At 43.1% G+C, this 21,725-nt stretch overlaps 1 protein-coding gene across 8 annotated transcripts in view; it reads left to right on the forward strand.

Annotated features, from left to right (window-relative positions):
- grip2a (glutamate receptor interacting protein 2a) overlaps positions 1-21,725 on the forward strand; it is a 68,967-nt gene that overhangs the window by 35,273 nt on the left and 11,969 nt on the right. For 5 of the 8 annotated variants that reach the window (XM_029621524.2, XM_065005295.1, XM_029621526.2 and 2 more), the window contains 9 exons: positions 2,835-2,915; positions 3,381-3,444; positions 4,258-4,403; positions 5,076-5,220; positions 13,756-13,895; positions 18,007-18,186; positions 18,340-18,502; positions 19,581-19,695; positions 20,116-20,340. In XM_029621524.2, the coding sequence (XP_029477384.1) occupies positions 2,835-2,915; positions 3,381-3,444; positions 4,258-4,403; positions 5,076-5,220; positions 13,756-13,895; positions 18,007-18,186; positions 18,340-18,502; positions 19,581-19,695; positions 20,116-20,340 (1,259 nt within the window). Of the gene's footprint in view, positions 1-2,834; positions 2,916-3,380; positions 3,445-4,257; positions 4,404-5,075; positions 5,221-13,755; positions 13,896-18,006; positions 18,187-18,339; positions 18,503-19,111; positions 19,550-19,580; positions 19,696-20,115; positions 20,341-20,536; positions 20,666-21,725 lie in introns of those variants that run through there. The other 3 variants (XR_010460133.1, XR_003859396.2, XM_029621530.2) reach the window with 2 other exon arrangements.

A 21,725-nucleotide genomic window follows, 5' to 3' on the forward strand; every position in this document is an offset into this window, starting at 1 on the left:
TGATTTTCTCGTGAACACAGGTGTGAGTGTTGACGAGGACAAGGCTGGAGATCACTCTGTCATGCTGATTGATTTAGAATAACAGACTGGAAGCTTCAAAAGGGGGGGTGGTGCTTGGAGTCATTGTTCTTCCTCTGTCAAACATGGTTACCTGCAAGGAAACACGTGCTGTCATCATTGCTTGGCACAAAAAGGGCTTCACAGGCAAGGATATTGCTGCCAGTCAGATTGCACCTAAATCAACCATTTATCGGATCATCAAGAGCTTCAAGGAGAGCGGTTCAATTGTTGTGAAGAAGGCTTCAGGGCGCCCAAGAAAGTCCAGCAAGCGCCAGGACCATCTCCTAAAGTTGATTCAGCTGCGGGATCGGGGCACCACCAGTACAGAGCTTGCGCAGGAATGGCAACAGGCAGAAAGTGAGGGGAAGACTTTTGGAGGATGGCCTGGTGTCAAGAAGGGCAGCAAAGAAGCCACTTCTCTCCAGGAAAATCATCAGGGACAGACTGATATTCTGCAAAAGGTACAGGGATTGGACTGCTGAGGACTGGGGTAAAGTCATTTTCTCTGATTAATCCCCTTTCCGGTTGTTGGGGGCATCTGGAAAAAAGCTTGTCCGGAGAAGATAAGGTGAGCGCTACCATCAGTCCTGTGTCATGCCAACAGTAAAACATCCTGAGACCATTCATGTGTGGGGTTGCTTCTCAGCCAAGGGAGTGGGCTCACTCACAATATTGCCTAAGAACACAGCCATGAATAAAGAATGGTACCAACACATCCTCCTAGAGCAACTTCTCCCAACCATCCATTAACAGTTTTTTGACGAACAATGCCTTTTTCCAGCATGATGGAGCACCTTGCCATAAGGCAAAAGTTATAACTAAGTGGCTTGGGGAACAAAAGGTCTATTTTGGATCCATGGCCAGGAATCTCCCCAGACCTTAATCCCATTAAGAATTTGTGGTCAATCCTCAAGAGGCGGGTGGACAAACCAAAACCCACAAATTCTGACAAACTCCAAGAATTGATTATGCAATAATGGCCTGCCATCAGTCAGGATGTGGCCCAGAAGTTAATTGACAGCATGCCAGGGCCAATTGCAGAGATCTTGAAAAAGGGTCAACACGGCAAATATTGACTCTTTGCATCAACTTTATGTCATTGTCAATAAAACCCTTTAATACTTATGAAATGCTTGTAATTATACTTCAGTATTCCATAGTAACATCTGACAAAAATATCTAAAGACACTGAAGCAGCGAACTTTGTGGAAATTAATATTTGTGTCATTCTCAACTTTTGGCCACGACTGTACAGTAGGTACAATTGAAGTTGGAAGTTTACATACACCTTAGCCAAATACATTTAAACTCTGTTTTTCACAATTCCTGACATTTAATCCAAGTAAAAATTCCCTGTCTTAGGTCACGAAGTTTACATACTAATTGAGTGTATTTGATAGCATTGCCTTAATTGTTTAAATTACGTCAAACGTAGCCTTCCACAAGCTTCCCACAATAAGTTGGGTGAATTTTTGCCCATTCCTCCTGACAGAGCTGGTGTAACTGAGTCAGGTTTGTAGGCCTCCTTGCTCGCACATGCTTTTTCAGTTCTGCCCACAAATGTTCTATAGGATTTAGGTCAGGGCTTTGTGATGGCCGCTCCAATACCTTGACTTCGTTATCCTTAGGCCCTTTTGCCAGAACTTTGGAAGTATGCTTGGGTTCATTATCCATTTGGAAGACCCATTTGCGACCAAGACTGATGTCTTGAGATGTTGCTTCAATATATCCACAAAAATTTTCTTACGCATTTTCCTTCCCCACCGTAGTCTGGCTTTTATATGGTTGATTTGGAGCAGTGGTTTCTTCCTTAATGAGCGGCCTTTCAGGTTATGTCGATATCGGACTCGTTTTTACCGTGGATATAGATACTTTTGTACCCGTTTCCTCCAGCATTTTACACAAGGTCCTTTGCTGTTCTGGGATTGATTTGCACTTTTCGCACAAGTACGTTCATCTCTAGGAGACAGAATGCGTCTCCTTCCTGAGCAGTGTGACCGCTGCGTGGTCCCATGGTGTTAATGCTTGCGTACTATTCTTTGTACAGATAAACGTGGTTTTGAATTTGGAAATTGCTCCCAAGGATAACCAGACTTGTGGTCTACAATGTGTTTTCTGAGGTCTTGGCTGATTTCTTTTGAGTTTCTCATGATGTCAAGCAGAGGCACTGAGTTTGAAGGTAGGCCTTAAAATACATCCACAAGTACACCTCCAATTGACTCAAATGATGTCAATTAGCCTCTCCGAAGCTTCTAAAGCCATGACATCTTTTTCTGGAATTTTCCAAGCTGTTTAAAGGCACAGTTAACTGAGTGTTGTGAACTTCTGACCCACTGGAATTGTGATACAGTGAAATAATCTGTCTGTAAACAATTGTTGGGAAGATTACTTGTATCATGCACAAAGTAGATAGTCCTAACCGACTTACCAAAACTATAGTTTGTTAACAAGACATTTGTGGAGTGGTTGAAAAACGAGTTTTAATGACGCCAACCTAAGTGTATGTAAACTTCCGACTTCAACTGTATATTAGGATGGGCTACAGTATGTGGAGAACGCAGTATATATACACAGTGCGTAAACAACAGTATATAAACCAGAATATGAGGTGACCAGTGTAAAATGACTATCTATATACATGGAGCATTAGTCTCAAGGTGCAGGGCAGAGAATCGGACAGGTAGCTCGGTAGTGATGGCTGTTCAACAGTCGGATGGCCTGGTGATAGAAGCTGTTTTCGCTCTCTTATTTTCTCCCCACCCCCCACCCATTAGAATCAGTGGTTCCCAGTAGTGGCACGTTCCATGTAAAACTGCCCAAGAGGAGAGGAGTGGAACTTGGCATCACCATCAGTGGTGAGTTACCAGATACAAACGGCAGGGGGCGACGTAATCTAACATAACAACCCTTGGCCTGCATATCTCTCTCTGTGTGGATCAATGCTCTGTTATCCATTGTGGCCTAGACTGTCATGAAAGCTACTGCCTCATTAAGTCTGATGAATAATAATGGTCCTCAAGCATTTATCACCTCTTTCACACTTTAATGAACCTGGAAAAGCAATGAAGGACAGTAACTCTCTCTACTACATATAATATGTTAGTGATGTCACAGATATTGAAGCTAGTAGGGCAGGCCATCGGTTGACTTGTGATACATGGAATGCTTTTGGACTGTGCACTAAAGTAGAACATGCAGGGATCCAGAGCAAATAAAAATAATTTTGGCAACAGTCAACTCCTGAAAGTGTTATTTGTATTCCCTGTCTGTCTCTGTGCATGGTATTAATGTTTCATTTAATGGTGTCTGTATCTGAACAGCAACCAAGAGACCTGACAAACCTCTGATCATCTCTAATATCAGGAAAGGAAGCATAGCCCACAGGTATGTCCAGCCTCCCAATCACATGGGGGAGATTCCTCAAACAAATTACTTGCTTTACTGCCACAGGTCTGGAGTTAGTTTCACCTGGTCAGTATGAAATGATACTAGTCATGAGGAGAACCAAGAGTGTTTCCCAACCATGTGACCTTAAAATGATAGTTCACCCAAATTACAAAATAACTTATTGGTTTCCTTACCCTGTAAGCAGTCTATGGACAAGGTATGACTGCAATCCAGGCTTTGGTTTAGTTTCCATGGCACTGTTTCCACAGGCTAAAGTTTTAGAGGCTCAAATCCCATTCAAGTCATGAGACCAATATTGTAATTTTTCATCTATCATGTTAAAGGCATACTTCGAGATTTTGACAATGAGGCCCTTTATCTACTTCTCCAGAGTCAGATGACCGCATGGGTACCATTTTTATTTCTCTCTGTCCATTATGAAGTTAGAGGTAGTTTGGCAAGCCTATGCTAATTAGCGTTAGCACATGCCAGCAGATACCCATAGACTTCCAGTCAATGAGCTAATACTAGTTAGCATTTGCTCTAGTGCTAGTTAGCAACTTCCTTCAAACTGCACGCAGAGACACGTTATCCTTGAGTTCATCTGACTCTTGTGAGTAAATACAAATCTCAGTGACTTAGTTGAGCTTCATAATCAATTTAAGATATATTAGAAAAATGCTATTATCAGTCCCTTGAAATCAAGTATAAGCAGCTTTGAGATGAAAAGCAAATGTCAGGTACAAACTCGCACGGTATTATTAGATTTAGTTTAACTCGTGGTTTAACCTCTCACCTGCCTGCTAATAGGACGGGTACGTTGGAGCCAGGGGACAGGCTGCTGGCCATCGACAACGTGCGTCTGGAGAACTGCACCATGGAGGATGCTATGCACGTGCTTCAGCAGGCAGAGGACATGGTCAAGCTCCGGATCCAGAAGGACGAGGACAACGCTGGTAGGAGGAACACAGTCGTGCTTCAAAAATAAACATGCAGACCTGAAGCTTATTTGCATGGAGAGGTGTGTCTAGAAGAGATGGACGGCAGGTAGCCTAGTGATTAAGAGCATTGAGCCAGTCCCCGAGATAACTAGGTGAAAAACTTGTCAATGTGCCCTTGATAAAGGCACTTACCCTAATTGCCCCTGTTAGTCGCTCTGGATAAGAGCGTCTGTTAAATGAATTAAATGAAAATGTACAAGAACACATTTCTATCCAATTAGGTTGAATTTCCTAGTAGAAACATATTTAGACTATCTAAACATTTCTGTCTATTTAAATGAACTAATATAAACAGCGTTACTTACCATTTGGTAGAAGGAAGTTAGAATTTGTGATGGATGATTGTACTGTAATGCCCACTCTTATCAAATATTTTTATGTTCAACACCATCAGAAATACTTGGTAAAATTCTATCTGAAAAATAACTGCGATTAAATGGTGACTTGGTATATGTCATGTGGCTGCTATATTTGTCCTACAAAATGTCTACTTATACATGTTTTATTTATGTCTCATAATGTCTCGTGGGAGCCGGTTTGGATGTGACCCATATTTGAGCTGGACTAGTTCATCCCTTTATGTAATTGTCATATTTTTCATGTGTATGCTCTCTCTGTCCCTGTCAGATGAGCTGGAGATGTCTGGTTCCATTACCTACACGGTGGAGCTAAAGCGTTACAACGGCCCGTTGGGTATCACCATCTCAGGCACAGAGGAGCCCTTTGACCCCATCGTCATCTCAGGCCTCACCAAGAATGGCCTGGCTGAAAGGTGAGAGGTCATGTGCCAAGGGCATGAGGTTGACTCTCCTATTATAAGAGTGGAAAAAATGTGATGAGACTACAGACTGGCTCCGTAGGTGGGATTTTGTACACATTTAATTTGTCAAAAGCGCCTGCCTTGTCTGCTCTGCTTCATTGGTACTGATCTGTATGGAGAGGTGAAAGCAATATGGCAGATGCCCACTTACCAGGCATCTGCTTTCACTTTTCTATACAATTATTTAATATCAGTTTAGATAGAGGAGGCCTCTTTAGACTGTTGGACTATTGAGATGCACCTCCACTCTCCTGTTATGGTTGTGATGTATGGCTGAGAGGATGACCCTACAGACCATTGTTATGGTTGTGATGTATGGCTGAGAGGAGGACCCTACAGACTATTGTTGTGATGTATGGCTGAGAGGGCGACCCTACAGACTATTGTTATGGTTGTGATGTTTGGCTGAGAGGAGGACCCTACAGACTATTGTTATAGTTGTGATGTATGGCTGAGAGGACAACCCTACAGACATTGTTATGGTTGTGATGTATGGCTGAGAGGAGGACCCTACAGACTATTGTTATGGTTGTGATGTATGGCTGAGAGGAGGACCCTACAGACTATTGTTATGATTATGTTTGGCTGAGAGGAGGACCCTACAGACTATTGTTATGATTATGTTTGGCTGAGAGGAGGACCCTACAGACTATTGTTATGGTTGTGATGTATGGCTGAGAGGAGGACCCTACAGACTATTGTTATGGTTGTGATGTATGGCTGAGAGGAGGACCCTACAGACTATTGTTGTGATGTATGGCTGAGAGGGCGACCCTACAGACTATTGTTATGGTTGTGATGTTTGGCTGAGAGGAGGACCCTACAGACTGTTGTTATAGTTGTGATGTATGGCTGAGAGGACAACCCTACAGACATTGTTATGGTTGTGATGTATGGCTGAGAGGAGGACCCTACAGACTATTGTTATGGTTGTGATGTATGGCTGAGAGGAGGACCCTACAGACTATTGTTATGATTATGTTTGGCTGAGAGGAGGACCCTACAGACTATTGTTATGATTATGTTTGGCTGAGAGGAGGACCCTACAGACTATTGTTATGATTATGTTTGGCTGAGAGGAGGACCCTACAGACTATTGTTATGGTTGTGATGTATGGCTGAGAGGAGGACCCTACAGACTATTGTTATGGTTGTGATGTATGGCTGAGAGGAGGACCCTACAGACTATTGTTATGGTTGTGATGTATGGCTGAGAGGAGGACCCTACAGACTATTGTTATGGTTGTGATGTATGGCTGAGAGGAGGACCCTACAGACTATTGTTATGGTTGTGATGTATGGCTGAGAGGAGGACCCTACAGACTATTGTTATGGTTGTGATGTATGGCTGAGAGGAGGACCCTACAGACTATTGTTATGGTTATGTTTGGCTGAGAGGAGGACCCTACAGACTATTGTTATGATTATGTTTGGCTGAGAGGAGGACCCTACAGACTATTGTTATGGTTGTGATGTATGGCTGAGAGGAGGACCCTACAGACTATTGTTATGATTATGTTTGGCTGAGAGGAGGACCCTACAGACTATTGTTATGATTATGTTTGGCTGAGAGGAGGACCCTACAGACTATTGTTATGATTATATGTTTGGCTGAGAGGAGGACCCTACAGACTATTGTTATGATTATGTATGGCTGAGAAGATGACCCTACAGACTATTGTTATGGTTGTGATGTATGGCTGAGAGGAGGACCCTACAGACTATTGTTATGGTTGTGATGTATGGCTGAGAGGAGGACCCTACAGACTATTGTTATGGTTGTGATGTATGGCTGAGAGGAGGACCCTACAGACTATTGTTATGATTATGTTTGGCTGAGAGGAGGACCCTACAGACTATTGTTATGGTTGTGATGTATGGCTGAGAGGAGGACCCTACAGACTATTGTTATGGTTGTGATGTATGGCTGAGAGGAGGACCCTACAGACTATTGTTATGGTTATGTTTGGCTGAGAGGAGGACCCTACAGACTATTGTTATGATTATGTTTGGCTGAGAGGAGGACCCTACAGACTATTGTTATGGTTGTGATGTATGGCTGAGAGGAGGACCCTACAGACTATTGTTATGATTATGTTTGGCTGAGAGGAGGACCCTACAGACTATTGTTATGATTATGTTTGGCTGAGAGGAGGACCCTACAGACTATTGTTATGATTATATGTTTGGCTGAGAGGAGGACCCTACAGACTATTGTTATGATTATGTATGGCTGAGAAGATGACCCTACAGACTATTGTTATGGTTGTGATGTATGGCTGAGAGGAGGACCCTACAGACTATTGTTATGGTTGTGATGTATGGCTGAGAGGAGGACCCTACAGACTATTGTTATGGTTGTGATGTATGGCTGAGAGGAGGACCCTACAGACTATTGTTATGGTTATGTTTGGCTGAGAGGAGGACCCTACAGACTATTGTTATGGTTATGTTTGGCTGAGAGGAGGACCCTACAGACTATTGTTATGGTTGTGATGTTTGACTGAGAGGAGGACCCTACAGACTATTGTTATGGTGGTAAAGTATGGCTGAGAGGAGGACCCTACAGTCTATTGTTATGGTTGTAAAGTATGGCTGAGAGGAGGACCCTACAGACTATTGTTATGGTTATGTATGGCTGAGAAGATGACCCTATATACTATTGTTATGGTGGTAAAGTATGGCTGAGAGGAGGACCCTACAGACTATTGTTATGGTTGTGATGTATGGCTGAGAGGAGGACCCTACAGACTATTGTTATAGTTGTGATGTATGGCTGAGAAGATGACCCTACAGACTATTGTTATGGTTGTGATGTATGGCTGAGAGGAGGACCCTACAGACTATTGTTATGGTTGTGATGTATGGCTGAGAGGAGGACCCTACAGACTATTGTTATGGTTGTGATGTATGGCTGAGAGGAGGACCCTACAGACTATTGTTATGGTTGTGATGTATGGCTTACAGACTATTGTTGTGATGTATGGCTGAGAGGGCGACCCTACAGACTATTGTTATGGTTGTGATGTTTGGCTGAGAGGAGGACCCTACAGACTATTGTTATAGTTGTGATGTATGGCTGAGAGGACAACCCTACAGACATTGTTATGGTTGTGATGTATGGCTGAGAGGAGGACCCTACAGACTATTGTTATGGTTGTGATGTATGGCTGAGAGGAGGACCCTACAGACTATTGTTATGATTATGTTTGGCTGAGAGGAGGACCCTACAGACTATTGTTATGATTATGTTTGGCTGAGAGGAGGACCCTACAGACTATTGTTATGATTATGTTTGGCTGAGAGGAGGACCCTACAGACTATTGTTATGGTTGTGATGTATGGCTGAGAGGAGGACCCTACAGACTATTGTTATGGTTGTGATGTATGGCTGAGAGGAGGACCCTACAGACTATTGTTATGGTTGTGATGTATGGCTGAGAGGAGGACCCTACAGACTATTGTTATGGTTGTGATGTATGGCTGAGAGGAGGACCCTACAGACTATTGTTATGGTTGTGATGTATGGCTGAGAGGAGGACCCTACAGACTATTGTTATGGTTGTGATGTATGGCTGAGAGGAGGACCCTACAGACTATTGTTATGGTTATGTTTGGCTGAGAGGAGGACCCTACAGACTATTGTTATGATTATGTTTGGCTGAGAGGAGGACCCTACAGACTATTGTTATGGTTGTGATGTATGGCTGAGAGGAGGACCCTACAGACTATTGTTATGATTATGTTTGGCTGAGAGGAGGACCCTACAGACTATTGTTATGATTATGTTTGGCTGAGAGGAGGACCCTACAGACTATTGTTATGATTATATGTTTGGCTGAGAGGAGGACCCTACAGACTATTGTTATGATTATGTATGGCTGAGAAGATGACCCTACAGACTATTGTTATGGTTGTGATGTATGGCTGAGAGGAGGACCCTACAGACTATTGTTATGGTTGTGATGTATGGCTGAGAGGAGGACCCTACAGACTATTGTTATGGTTGTGATGTATGGCTGAGAGGAGGACCCTACAGACTATTGTTATGATTATGTTTGGCTGAGAGGAGGACCCTACAGACTATTGTTATGGTTGTGATGTATGGCTGAGAGGAGGACCCTACAGACTATTGTTATGGTTGTGATGTATGGCTGAGAGGAGGACCCTACAGACTATTGTTATGGTTATGTTTGGCTGAGAGGAGGACCCTACAGACTATTGTTATGATTATGTTTGGCTGAGAGGAGGACCCTACAGACTATTGTTATGGTTGTGATGTATGGCTGAGAGGAGGACCCTACAGACTATTGTTATGATTATGTTTGGCTGAGAGGAGGACCCTACAGACTATTGTTATGATTATGTTTGGCTGAGAGGAGGACCCTACAGACTATTGTTATGATTATATGTTTGGCTGAGAGGAGGACCCTACAGACTATTGTTATGATTATGTATGGCTGAGAAGATGACCCTACAGACTATTGTTATGGTTGTGATGTATGGCTGAGAGGAGGACCCTACAGACTATTGTTATGGTTGTGATGTATGGCTGAGAGGAGGACCCTACAGACTATTGTTATGGTTGTGATGTATGGCTGAGAGGAGGACCCTACAGACTATTGTTATGATTATGTTTGGCTGAGAGGAGGACCCTACAGACTATTGTTATGGTTGTGATGTATGGCTGAGAGGAGGACCCTACAGACTATTGTTATGGTTGTGATGTATGGCTGAGAGGAGGACCCTACAGACTATTGTTATGGTTGTGATGTATGGCTGAGAGGAGGACCCTACAGACTATTGTTATGGTTATGTTTGGCTGAGAGGAGGACCCTACAGACTATTGTTATGGTTATGTTTGGCTGAGAGGAGGACCCTACAGACTATTGTTATGATTATGTTTGGCTGAGAGGAGGACCCTACATACTATTGTTATGATTATGTATGGCTGAGAGGAGGACCCTACAGACTATTGTTATGATTATGTATGGCTGAGAGGAGGACCCTACAGACTATTGTTATGATTATGTATGGCTGAGAAGATGACCCTACAGACTATTGTTATGGTTGTGATGTATGGCTGAGAGGAGGACCCTACAGACTATTGTTATGATTATGTTTGGCTGAGAGGAGGACCCTACAGACTATTGTTATGATTATGTATGGCTGAGAAGATGACCCTACAGACTATTGTTATGGTTGTGATGTATGGCTGAGAGGAGGACCCTACAGACTGTTATGGTTATGTATGGCTGAGAGGAGGACCCTACAGACTATTGTTATGGTTATGTATGGCTGAGAGGAGGACCCTACAGACTATTGTTATGGTTATGTATGGCTGAGAGGAGGACCCTACAGACTATTGTTATGGTTGTGATGTTTGGCTGAGAGGAGGACCCTACAGACTATTGTTATGGTGGTAAAGTATGGCTGAGAGGAGGACCCTACAGTCTATTGTTATGGTTGTAAAGTATGGCTGAGAGGAGGACCCTACAGACTATTGTTATGGTTATGTATGGCTGAGAAGATGACCCTATATACTATTGTTATGGTGGTAAAGTATGGCTGAGAGGAGGACCCTACAGACTATTGTTATGGTTGTGATGTATGGCTGAGAGGAGGACCCTACAGACTATTGTTATAGTTGTGATGTATGGCTGAGAAGATGACCCTACAGACTATTGCTATGGTTGTAAAGTATGGCTGAGAGGAGGACCCTACAGACTATTGTTATGATTGTAAAGTATGGCTGAGAGGAGGACCCTACAGACTATTGTTATGGTTGTAAAGTATGGCTGAGAGGAGGACCCTACAGACTATTGTTATGGTTGTAAAGTATGGCTGAGAGGAGGACCCTACAGACTATTATTATGGTTGTAAAGTATGGCTGAGAGGAGGACCCTACAGACTATTGTTATGGTTGTAAAGTATGGCTGAGAGGAGGACCCTACAGACTATTATTATGGTTGTAAAGTATGGCTGAGAGGAGGACCCTACAGACTATTATTATGGTTGTAAAGTATGGCTGAGAGGAGGACCCTACAGACTATTGTTATGGTTGTAAAGTATGGCTGAGAGGAGGACCTTACAGTCTATTGTTATGGTTGTAAAGTATGGCTGAGAGAAGGACCTTACAGTCTATTGTTATGGTTGTGATGTATGGCTGAGAGGAGGACCCTACAGACTATTGTTAAGGTTGTAAAGTATGGCTGAGAGGAGGACCCTACAGACTATTGTTAAGGTTGTAAAGTATGGCTGAGAGGAGGACCTTACAGTCTATTGTTATGGTTGTAAAGTATGGCTGAGAGGAGGACCCTACAGACTATTGTTATGGTTGTAAAGTATGGCTGAGAGGAGGACCCTACAGACTATTGTTAAGGTTGTAAAGTATGGCTGAGAGGAGGACCCTACAGACTATTGTTATGATTGGCCTGTGTTGCCCACTAGAGTGGATATCTGTGGAAACAGCAAGCCCTCAAAGCCTCACTGTGATATTTAAAATATATCAATAAGCAATAGTATGGTCTGTTGTTTGTCAGTCAGCCCTTTATTACTGTCTGGTCAAACTGGACAGCCAGGCAGTTTTAAGGTCACAACCATATGGAAAAGCTTATGAAACTGGGGAGATATCAGCATTCTCTGAGATGGGACTCTCTAAGATGGGGAGATATCAGCACTCTCTGAGATGGGACTCTCTAAGATGGGGAGATATCAGCACTCTCTGAGATGGGACTCTCTAAGATGGGGAGATATCAGCACTCTCTGATAGCCTTCATCACCTTCTCATTACAGCACAACCAATATATTGTTTCACCAATATTATTGGCCTTTTACCAATATATCGATATCTTCCGATAATTCCACAGATTTATTTCAATAAATAGGATGAAAAAGGCAAATGTTACTTTTTAAAACTTTATTATTACAGTCGGTCGTGCTCAAACACGAGGTTACCAGAATAGCTGGAAGTTGCTTCCTTAGCAAAACCTCTCACAGACCTAGCCCAGTTTAAATCTGCATGTGCTTCAGGGATGGGAATAGAGCTGTGAAGGGGTGACTGGTCAGCTACAGTGTTTTCCCTGTTAAACCCAGGGTTATCATTTAACTGTGCGTGCATGTTTATGTTCATGTTGTGTTTCTAATGTTGTCAGAATCTGTGTGTGGGTTTGGATGTGTGTTCAATTATGTGGTCTTCCTAGATGTGGATTGACGCTGGCCCAGGAAAATAGTTTCTTCTCTAGAAGATTTGATTCATGAAATTGTGAAATCAATTACTCTTATTGGCATCGTAACAATGATCGTCAGAGGAGTTTGACTGCAAGTTCCAACAGAATCACCTATATTCACAACAGCCTTATTTCCATGACCGTGTTTCCTTAGGCAGCATAGGCGTGCCGCAACGTGGCATGAGATATCTTTGTGTTGGCACACAAAACAGAAAAGTCTTAGAATGTTGCAACTAGATGTCCATACAGGTTGAGGACATCATGTAATAGCATCATGCCATGTGATGACATGATGTAACATCCTCAACGTGTATGGACATGTAGTTACAACATTCTAAGACTTTTCTGTTGGTTTTAGGTGGTTTGAACAACCAATTACCGATGTCGTAACGTTGACTATCATTAAATGTGAAGCCTGTATATTATGAAATCAGTTCTCTGTGTAATTTAATTATACGATTAAACTAATAATTTAACTTTAGATTTCTTCACCATTTCAGTGTGGGGATGATCTACGCATTCTCTGGTCTTGTCCTTTGGTAGAGTTGCCAACCATTTCAGCATGTAGTGACAGCTCCATGTTTTCTGATCTCAATGTACATTTTGTCGGGAGTTCTTCATAAGCAGTCGTCTTGGAGGGCGGTTCCATTACGTTTGGGGTATAATGTCTGTCCTCACGGGGGTGTGGCCACTGACTAGTTATGACTTTATATGAAAACCAGTACTCTCTTTAAGAAGGCTAACATCACATTTCATCTTTTCAAAAGTATTCCTATACTCAATCATTTATTTTATACAACATTCAGATCCATAATTGGGAAGTGTATACAAACAAAAAAACAGTAATGTGTGTCTTCTGTCCTTCATGACATCACCAAATGAAACAAACTCTTCGTCCATGGACCACTCCAACTTCTTGGAATACAGAAATACTGCTCAATTATTCCACCTTTTGACGTTACCGTACTGCAAAGTCTTTCTTTGTGGTGACAAAGGGATTCTCCACCTTCATTTGGGCAGAGTGGGGAAGGGAGTTTCGGTATTTACGTCCGTCATAAACCTGTGGTGAGAGAGGGGTTCTGCTATGATCCTCACCCAAAAAGGGCGCGTCGTGACACCAATTACCGCGTTGCTTTATTATCTATTGTTTATTATATGCTGGATATGTTTGTAGTTTTGTACCCTTGGAAATGACTATGTTTTCAGTGGCATCCTCCTCCTTCAAAGGGATACAAATATTGTCTTCTAATGTTTGTAGGACTGGTGCCATCCACATAGGGGACCGTGTCTTGGCCATTAACTGTGTGAGTCTGAAGGGGAAACCACTGAGTGAGGCCATCCATCTGCTCCAGATGGCCGGAGAGACTGTCACCCTCAAGATCAAAAAACGGCAAGACGGTATGTATCGTTATTGTTAAGTTTGTTAATTAAATTGATTTTTAAAAAGTATGCATGGAAGGGGATGTGAAGCCTCCTTTATTGAAGACTGACTGGATGGAAGGAAAGACTGCCATCATTGGATTTGATGTTGACAAACTGAATATTCTCTCGTTGGAAGCATTTCATTGACATAATTAAATAGAGCTGGATCGATATGATTTTTTTGGTCCCATACTGATTTAGATTTTGGGGGGGGACGAAGCTTACCTATACCGATATATCTGCCGATATGCAGTTTTACAGTGGAGAAATTAGTGTCATTTTTCCGTTCCGAGTTCCATCTCCGGCCCCACGCTTGAGGTGGTGTCCATTGCCAAAGCGCTCTGCGTGACATTCCGAGCCAACCTAAAATGGGACAAGCACATCTGACATTACCACGGAAGGGAACCGGAGGCTCTTCATGATGAACCGTCTTAACCACTTCACCCTCCCCCTGAAGACCTTCTGGCAGTCTACACCTGCTTTGTCCATCCAGTGCTCGAGTACACTGCTCCGGTATTGCACCCATGTGTCACAACCAGTTTGACAAGGTCCAACGAAGTGCAACCAAAATCATCATGGGCCCCACCTACACCCCCTACGACTCTGCATGCAATGACCTGGGCTTATAGACCTTGGAATCCTGCCGCACCTGCCTCTGCTGATCCTTTGGCCCAGAAGCTTGTATAATCCCAGGATTACAGTATATGGCTGCCTCCGACGAGAGGCCATGTCATTAGCCGATCTACCTGATCCAGTCACAAACTGAACTTTGACAGATACTACAACAGCCTTATGCCTTACATTGAGAGATTGCTTAATGCTGCTTGACTGTAATGTTGTATACGAGATCTTCATTAGTATTTGATTTACTTACATAGGTCTATGTATGCTGTAATTCAGCTTTTAGCTGCAAACGTGTACAGTACAATTCAAATAACCTTAAATATATTTATTTATTTAACCTTTTATTTAACCAGGCAAGTCAGTTAAAAACATTCTTATTGACAATGACGGCCTACCAAAAGGCAAAAGGCCTCCTGCGGGGACGGGGGCCTGGAATTATACAAATAAATACAATATAAATATAGGACACAACACTACATGAAGAGAGACTTAAGACGACAACATAACAAGGCGGCAAAACATGACAGCACAGCATGGTAGCAACACAACATGACAACCACATGGTAGCAACACAACATGGTAGTAGCACAAAAACATGGTATGAACCTTTATTGGGCAAAGTCAACAGCACAAAGGTCAAGAAGGTAGAGACAACAGCCACAACTGTCAGTAAGAGTGTCCACGATTGAGTCTTTGAATGAAGAGATTTGAGATTAAACTGTTCAGTTTGAGTGTTTGTTGCAGTAGGGAACTGAAAAGAGGAGCGACCCAAGGATGTGTGTGCTTTGGGGACCTTTAACAGAATGTGACTGGCAGAACGGGTGTTGTATGTGGAGGATGAGGGCTGCAGTAGTTATCTCAGAAAGGGAGGAGTTAGGCCTAAGAGGTTTTTAAAAAATATGCTTCAACCAGTGGGTCTTGCAACGGGTATACAGAGATTGCAGTGATGTGTCCTATAAGGAGCATTGGTGGCAAATCTGATGGCCGAATGGTAAAGAACATCTAGCCGCTCGAGAGCACCCTTAACTGCCGATCTATAAATTGTCTCAGTAATCTAGCATGGGAAGGATGGTCATCAATCAGGGTTAGTTTGGCAGCTTGGGTGAAAGAGGAGTGATTACGATAGAGGAAACCAAGTCTAATTTTTACTTTAGCCTGCAGCTTTGATATGTGCTGAGAGGACAGTGTACTGTCTAGCCATACTCCAAAGTACTTGTATGAGGTGACTACCACAAGCTCCAAACCCTCAGGGATAGTAATCACACCGGTGGGAAGAGGGGCATTCTTCTTACCAAACCACAAGACCTTTGTTTTGGAGGTGTTCAGAACACGTTTAAGGGTAGAGAAAGCTTGTTGGACACTAAGAAAGCTTTGTTGTAGAGCATTTAACACAAAATCCGGGGATTGGCCAGCTGAGTATAAGACTATCATCTGCATATACAGTTGAAGTCGGAAGTTTACATACACTTAGGTTGGAGTCAATAAAACTCGTTTTTTCAACCACTCCACACATTTCTTGTTAAAACAAACTATAGTTTTGGCAAGTCGGTTAGGACATCTACTTTGTGCATGACACTAGTAAAGTTTACATACACCTTAGCCAAATATATTTAAATTCAGTTTTTCACAATTCCTGACATTTAATCCTAGTAAATATTCCCTGTTTTAGGTCAGTTATGAGCAACACCTTATTTTAAGAATGTGAAATGTCAGAATAATAGTGGAGAGATTTCTTTCAGCTTTTATTTCTTTCATCACATTCTCAGTGGGTCAGAAGTTTACATACACTCGATTAGTATTTGGTAGCATTGCTTCAATATATCCACATTCTTTTTCTACATCATGATGCCATCTATTTTGTGAAGGGCACCAGTCCCTCCTGCAGCAAAGCACCCTCAAAACATGATGCTGCCACCCCTGTGCTTCTGAGTTTGGGATGGTGTTCTTTGGTTTGCTAGCCTCCCCCTTTTTCCTCCAAACATAACGATGGTCATTATGGCCAAACAGTTCTATATTTGTTTCATCAGACCAGAGGACATTTCTCCAAAACGTACAATCTTTTTCCCCATGTGCAGTTGCAAACCATAGTCTGGCTTTTTATGGTGGTTTTGGAGCAGTGGCTTCTTCCTCGCTGAGCGGCCTTTCAGGTTATGTCGATATAGGACACGTTTTACTGTGGATATAGATACCTTTGTACCTGTTTCCTCCATTATCTTAACAAGGTCCTTTGCTGCTGTTCTGGGATTAATTTGAGCTTTTTGCACCGAAGTACGTTCATCTCCAGGAGACCGAACGTGTCTCCTTCCTAAGCGGTATGACTGCTGCGTGGTCCCATGGTGTTTATACATGCGTACTATTGGAGGTCTACAATTTGGAGGTCTACAATGGTGTTTATACATGTGTACTATTGGAGGTCTACAATTTGGAGGTCTACAATGGTGTTTATACATGTGTACTATTGGAGGTCTACAAAAATGTTTATGACGTCTTGGCTTTCTTTTGATTTTCCCATGAGGTCAAGCAAAGAGGCACTGAGTTTGAAGGTAGGCCTTGAAATACATCCACAGGTACACCTCCAATTGACTCTTCTGAAGCCATGACATAATTTTATGGAATTTTCCAAGCTGTTTAAAGGCACAGTCAATTTAGTGTATGTAAACTTCTGACCCACTGGAATTGTGATACAGTGAATTTTAAGTGAAATAATCTGTCTGTAAACAATTGTTGGAAAAATTACATGTCATGCACACAGTAGATGTCCTAACCGACTTGCCAAAACTATAGTTCTACAAGAAAGTAGTAGTGGTTGAAAAACTTGTTTTAATGACTCCAACCTAAGTGTATGTTAACTTCCGACTTCAACTGTCTGTGTATGTATGTGTATTTATTTAGTACACCAAACATTAGGAATACCTTGCTAATATTGCGTTGCACCCCCACTTCTGTCCTCAGAACAGCCTCAATTCATCAGGGCATGGACTTTACAAGGTGTCAAAAGCGATCCACAGGGATTCTGGTCCAGGTTGACTCCCACAGTTGTGTCAAGTTGGCTGGATGTCCTTTGGGTGGTGGACCATTATTGAAACGCACAGGAAACTGTTAAGCTTGAAAACCTCAGCAGCGTTGCTGTTCTTGACACAAACCGATGCACCTGCTACCATATCCCGTTCAAAGGCACTTCAATCTTTTATCTTGCCCATTCCCTCTCTAAATGGCACACATACACAATCCATGTCTCAATTGTCTCAAGGCTTTAAAAATCCAACTTTAGCCTGTCTCCTCTTCATCTGCACTGATTGAAGTGGATTTATCAAGTGACATCAATAAGGAATCATAGCTTTCACCTGGTCAGTCTGTCATGGAAGGAGCAGGTTTTCTTAATGTTTTGTATCCTCAGTGTATTTTATTACATAATTGAGTTATGATTCTCACTTAACTCTCCACTGACTTTGTTCCCATGCAGAATCAGATGTGCAGCAGATGTCGGAGCAGGCAGGGTTCCTGAGCGACACAGAGGATGAGCTGACTGACTCTCAGAAGACCAGTAAACATTCAGGGGTGTACTCTGCCACCGTGCCCAGCATGGACTCTGCCATGAGCTCCTGGGACGGCTCCGGCATCGACGCTGACTACGGCAGCCAAGGTGAGGACAGAACATGGACGCGTAGTCATTACCAGTTTAGACAACCAGTTTAGGGCACTTTAGATTGATATGCTCACATGACTCTCCTGAAATCAGTTGTTGGGTGTGTAGAAAGTTATGTTTTTTTTGTTTGTTTTTGTCGCTTGTGTGCAGGAACGTATCTCCACAGAGCTGCAGATTTGACTTTCCAGCCTAATGAGTGGAGACGCACCAAACCACCCAGGACCCAACCCAACTCCATCTCCACTGGCCTTACCCACCACTCTCACCTCTACGATGGGAGATACACTGAGGATGACTGGGATACGGCTGCTGGGTGAGTGCCTACTTTAGGCTAACAGGATACAGCAAGTATAAGACACTACAGTGAAATTATTACTTGCAAGCTCTTGCAAACAGCAGTATTCAGTATCAAAGTGAGAGGACATTATATAAAGGAAGGAGACACACGAGAAAGAACACGAGAATGCATGCTATATACAGGGTCCGTGCCAGTACCATGATTACAATGAGCATGGGGTACTGCTGCCTGGTTCCGGGGCTGTTTGTGCTTTTTCCAAGTCATAAAGCACATAATACAGATCTGGCTAATGGATTTGATAGTTGTAATAATTTGTTTCATTCTGTGGCTTTCAGTGTTGTTCTTTTTTCCTTTTAATCTACGTGTATGCCTTCTGTATGCCTCCATGTATGTAAGCAATGATCATAAATGTTGAAGTGAGGTACAAAAAAATCTGTCTTTCAAGTCTGGTTTAGTCTAAAACTCTGTATTGATTCACTGACAGCTATTGATTTGGAATGTGAATCCAATAAATCTGCAATGTCACTCAAATATTTGGATTTAGAATGTTTTTCTAAATCACCATCGTTGTTTCATTCCTCCATTTTATCTGCTCCTATCTGTGCTTTTTCCTCCCTTTCTCAGGTACTCTCTCTCTCATCTGCTTTACTAACTGCACGTGAGGCTCCTGGTGTTTCACATAAACGTGTATTTTTCTGTCGCTTTTTGTCTTCACCAAACCTGCCCCTCTAAAACACCCAAAGGCCCCATGGACACATCTCTGCCTTGTCTGTTGCCTCACTCTTAACTCTTCACTTGATTTTTTTCTGAACTTTTGTGGCTTTTTGAGTGGCTTAACTTTTAAACGATGAACTATCTGCATGAAGACTCTTTCTATTCTAAGGGACTACACTGTTCTGTGTTAGAGAGAGCATTTACTCTTGCCCTCACTGAGGCCTGAAAGGTTTTTAAAGGACCTCTCAACGTCATGCAGTCCATTGCCTGCATTACCCACGCTGCTTTGCAGGCAACAACTGTTTCAAACCAGTCTCAAAACACCCCAGTCTCTGGACAGCAAGACTCCTCTCATGTTCTGGTTCCTGCATTGTCATAGATACGCCAGCCCCCCTAGTTACCATGGCACCCGGAAACAGGAGGATAGCTTCTGGTCCCAGGCACTGCAGGACCTAGAGACCTGCGGCCAATCAGAGATACTCAGGGAGCTGGAGGTAAGCTCCCTCTATCTGTCCCAATCTGCTACTAAAAGAAACAATTGGGGCGGCAGGTAGCCTAGTGGTTAGAGTGTTGGTCCAGTAACTGAAAGGTTGCTTAATCAAATCCCCGAGCTGACAATGTAAAAATCTGTCGTACTGCCCCTGAACAAGGCAGTTAACCCACTGCTCCTGGACCGTCATTGTAAATAAGAATTTGTTCTTAACTGACTTGCCTAGTTAAATAAAATACAAATAAATAAAAGCCTGATTGTCTAGACCGTCCAGACTCTTGCTGCCACTTTGATCATTGGAGACATTGGCACAAAGCCTCCCTATTAAATCAAGCTGTGAGTGTGCATGTCTTCAGTTATACATGTATATCATGTTATTTTATTCACACACCTGTAATTTAACAATCCTCTTGTCTTCTCCCAGGCGTCCATGACTGGCAGCACTCTCAGCCTGTATCTGGAGGAAACGAGGTCCCAGGATGACTCAGTGCTACAGAGCAGAATCAGTCCTGTGAAGGGGGGTCCCATTCATGATGAGCCCAAAACCAAAAGCAACCTGCAGAGATCAAACAGGACCAGGGACACACCACCCAGGGGGAGAGGGGAGCCCCAGGAGACCAGCTCCCCTACAACCCTGGAACTACTGAAGGTACATGGCAGGATTGGAGGCAGCATCTCAATTCCGTTAATTTAGGAAGTGCATTGAAGTTCCTATTCAAGAACTGAAAAATAATCTGAATTTCAGACTTGTACAAAAGGCCAGCCTTCTCAATCTGATTGGCCTGCAGCCCTGTCAATCACTCTTCATACCTCTGTTCACCTCTGTTCGCTTGGACACATTCCAGGGCTCCAGCCCTGCATACCTTGTGTTAGATTGTGTTCACTTGCCGTCTCAAGAAGAAACAAGTATTTTGTAATGACGGACTTCAACATGCTGTTTGCCTATCTTCAAGTGTTGTGCATCCATCGAACATGTAAGTGTTGTGAAATATGTATAGATGAGCAATGTCTGACCCAGGGCGAGGCCTATTTGTTAGGCTTTGATTGTTTGAGTGAAGTTATGGTTAGCTTGTAGCTAATGCTAGCGCTATTGTTATTCATGCCATATTATAAGTAGCCTATTGCATTTCTACATGTGTTGCTATACCTTTGCATTCATTCATGTTTATATTATGCCACAATTTTATTTTTGGATTATTGTATTGCATGTACAGTACCAGTCAAAAGTTTGGACACATACTCATTCAAGGGTTTTTCTTTTTACTATTTTCTACATTGTAGAATAATAGTGAAGACATCTAAACTGAGATTCTTCAAAGTAGCCACCGTTTGCCTTGATGACAGCTTTGAACACTCTTGGCATACTGTCAACTCACTTCACCTAGAATGCTTTTCCAACAGTCTTGAAGTAGTTCCCACATATGCTGAGCACTTGTTGGCTGCTTTTCCTTCACTGTGCAGTCCAACTCCTCCCAAACCATCTCAATTGGGTTGAGGTCGGGTGATTGTGGAGGCCAGATCTTCTGTTGCAGCACTCCATCACTCTCTTTCTTGATCAAATAACCCTTACACAGCCTGGAGGTGTGTTCGGTCATTGTCCTGTTGAAAAACAAATGATAGTCCCACTAAGCACTGTAGCAGCCATGCTGGTTTGCCTTGAATTCCTTTTTTTCTTTTCTTTTTCTTACACCGTGCACCTGGCAACCTCGGTTAGCGCTCACTGCGCCCGGCCCGCCACAGGAGTCGTTGGTGCGCGATGAGACAAGGACATCCCTACCGACCAAGCCCTCCCTAACCCGGACGACGCTAGGCCAATTGTGCGTCGCCCCACGGACCTCCCGGTCGCGGCCGGTTACGACAGAGCCTGGGCGCGAACCCAGGGACTCTGATAAGTAAGTTGGTGGTTGAAGATATCCCTCTAGTGGTGTGGGGGCTGTGCTTTGGCAAAGTGGGTGGGGTTATATCCTTCCTGTTTGGCCCTGTCCGGGGGTGTCCTCGGATGGGGCCACAGTGTCTCCTGACCCCTCCTGTCTC

This window comes from Oncorhynchus nerka, linkage group LG20 (genome assembly GCF_034236695.1).
Source record: "Oncorhynchus nerka isolate Pitt River linkage group LG20, Oner_Uvic_2.0, whole genome shotgun sequence".
NCBI lineage: Eukaryota > Metazoa > Chordata > Actinopteri > Salmoniformes > Salmonidae > Oncorhynchus > Oncorhynchus nerka.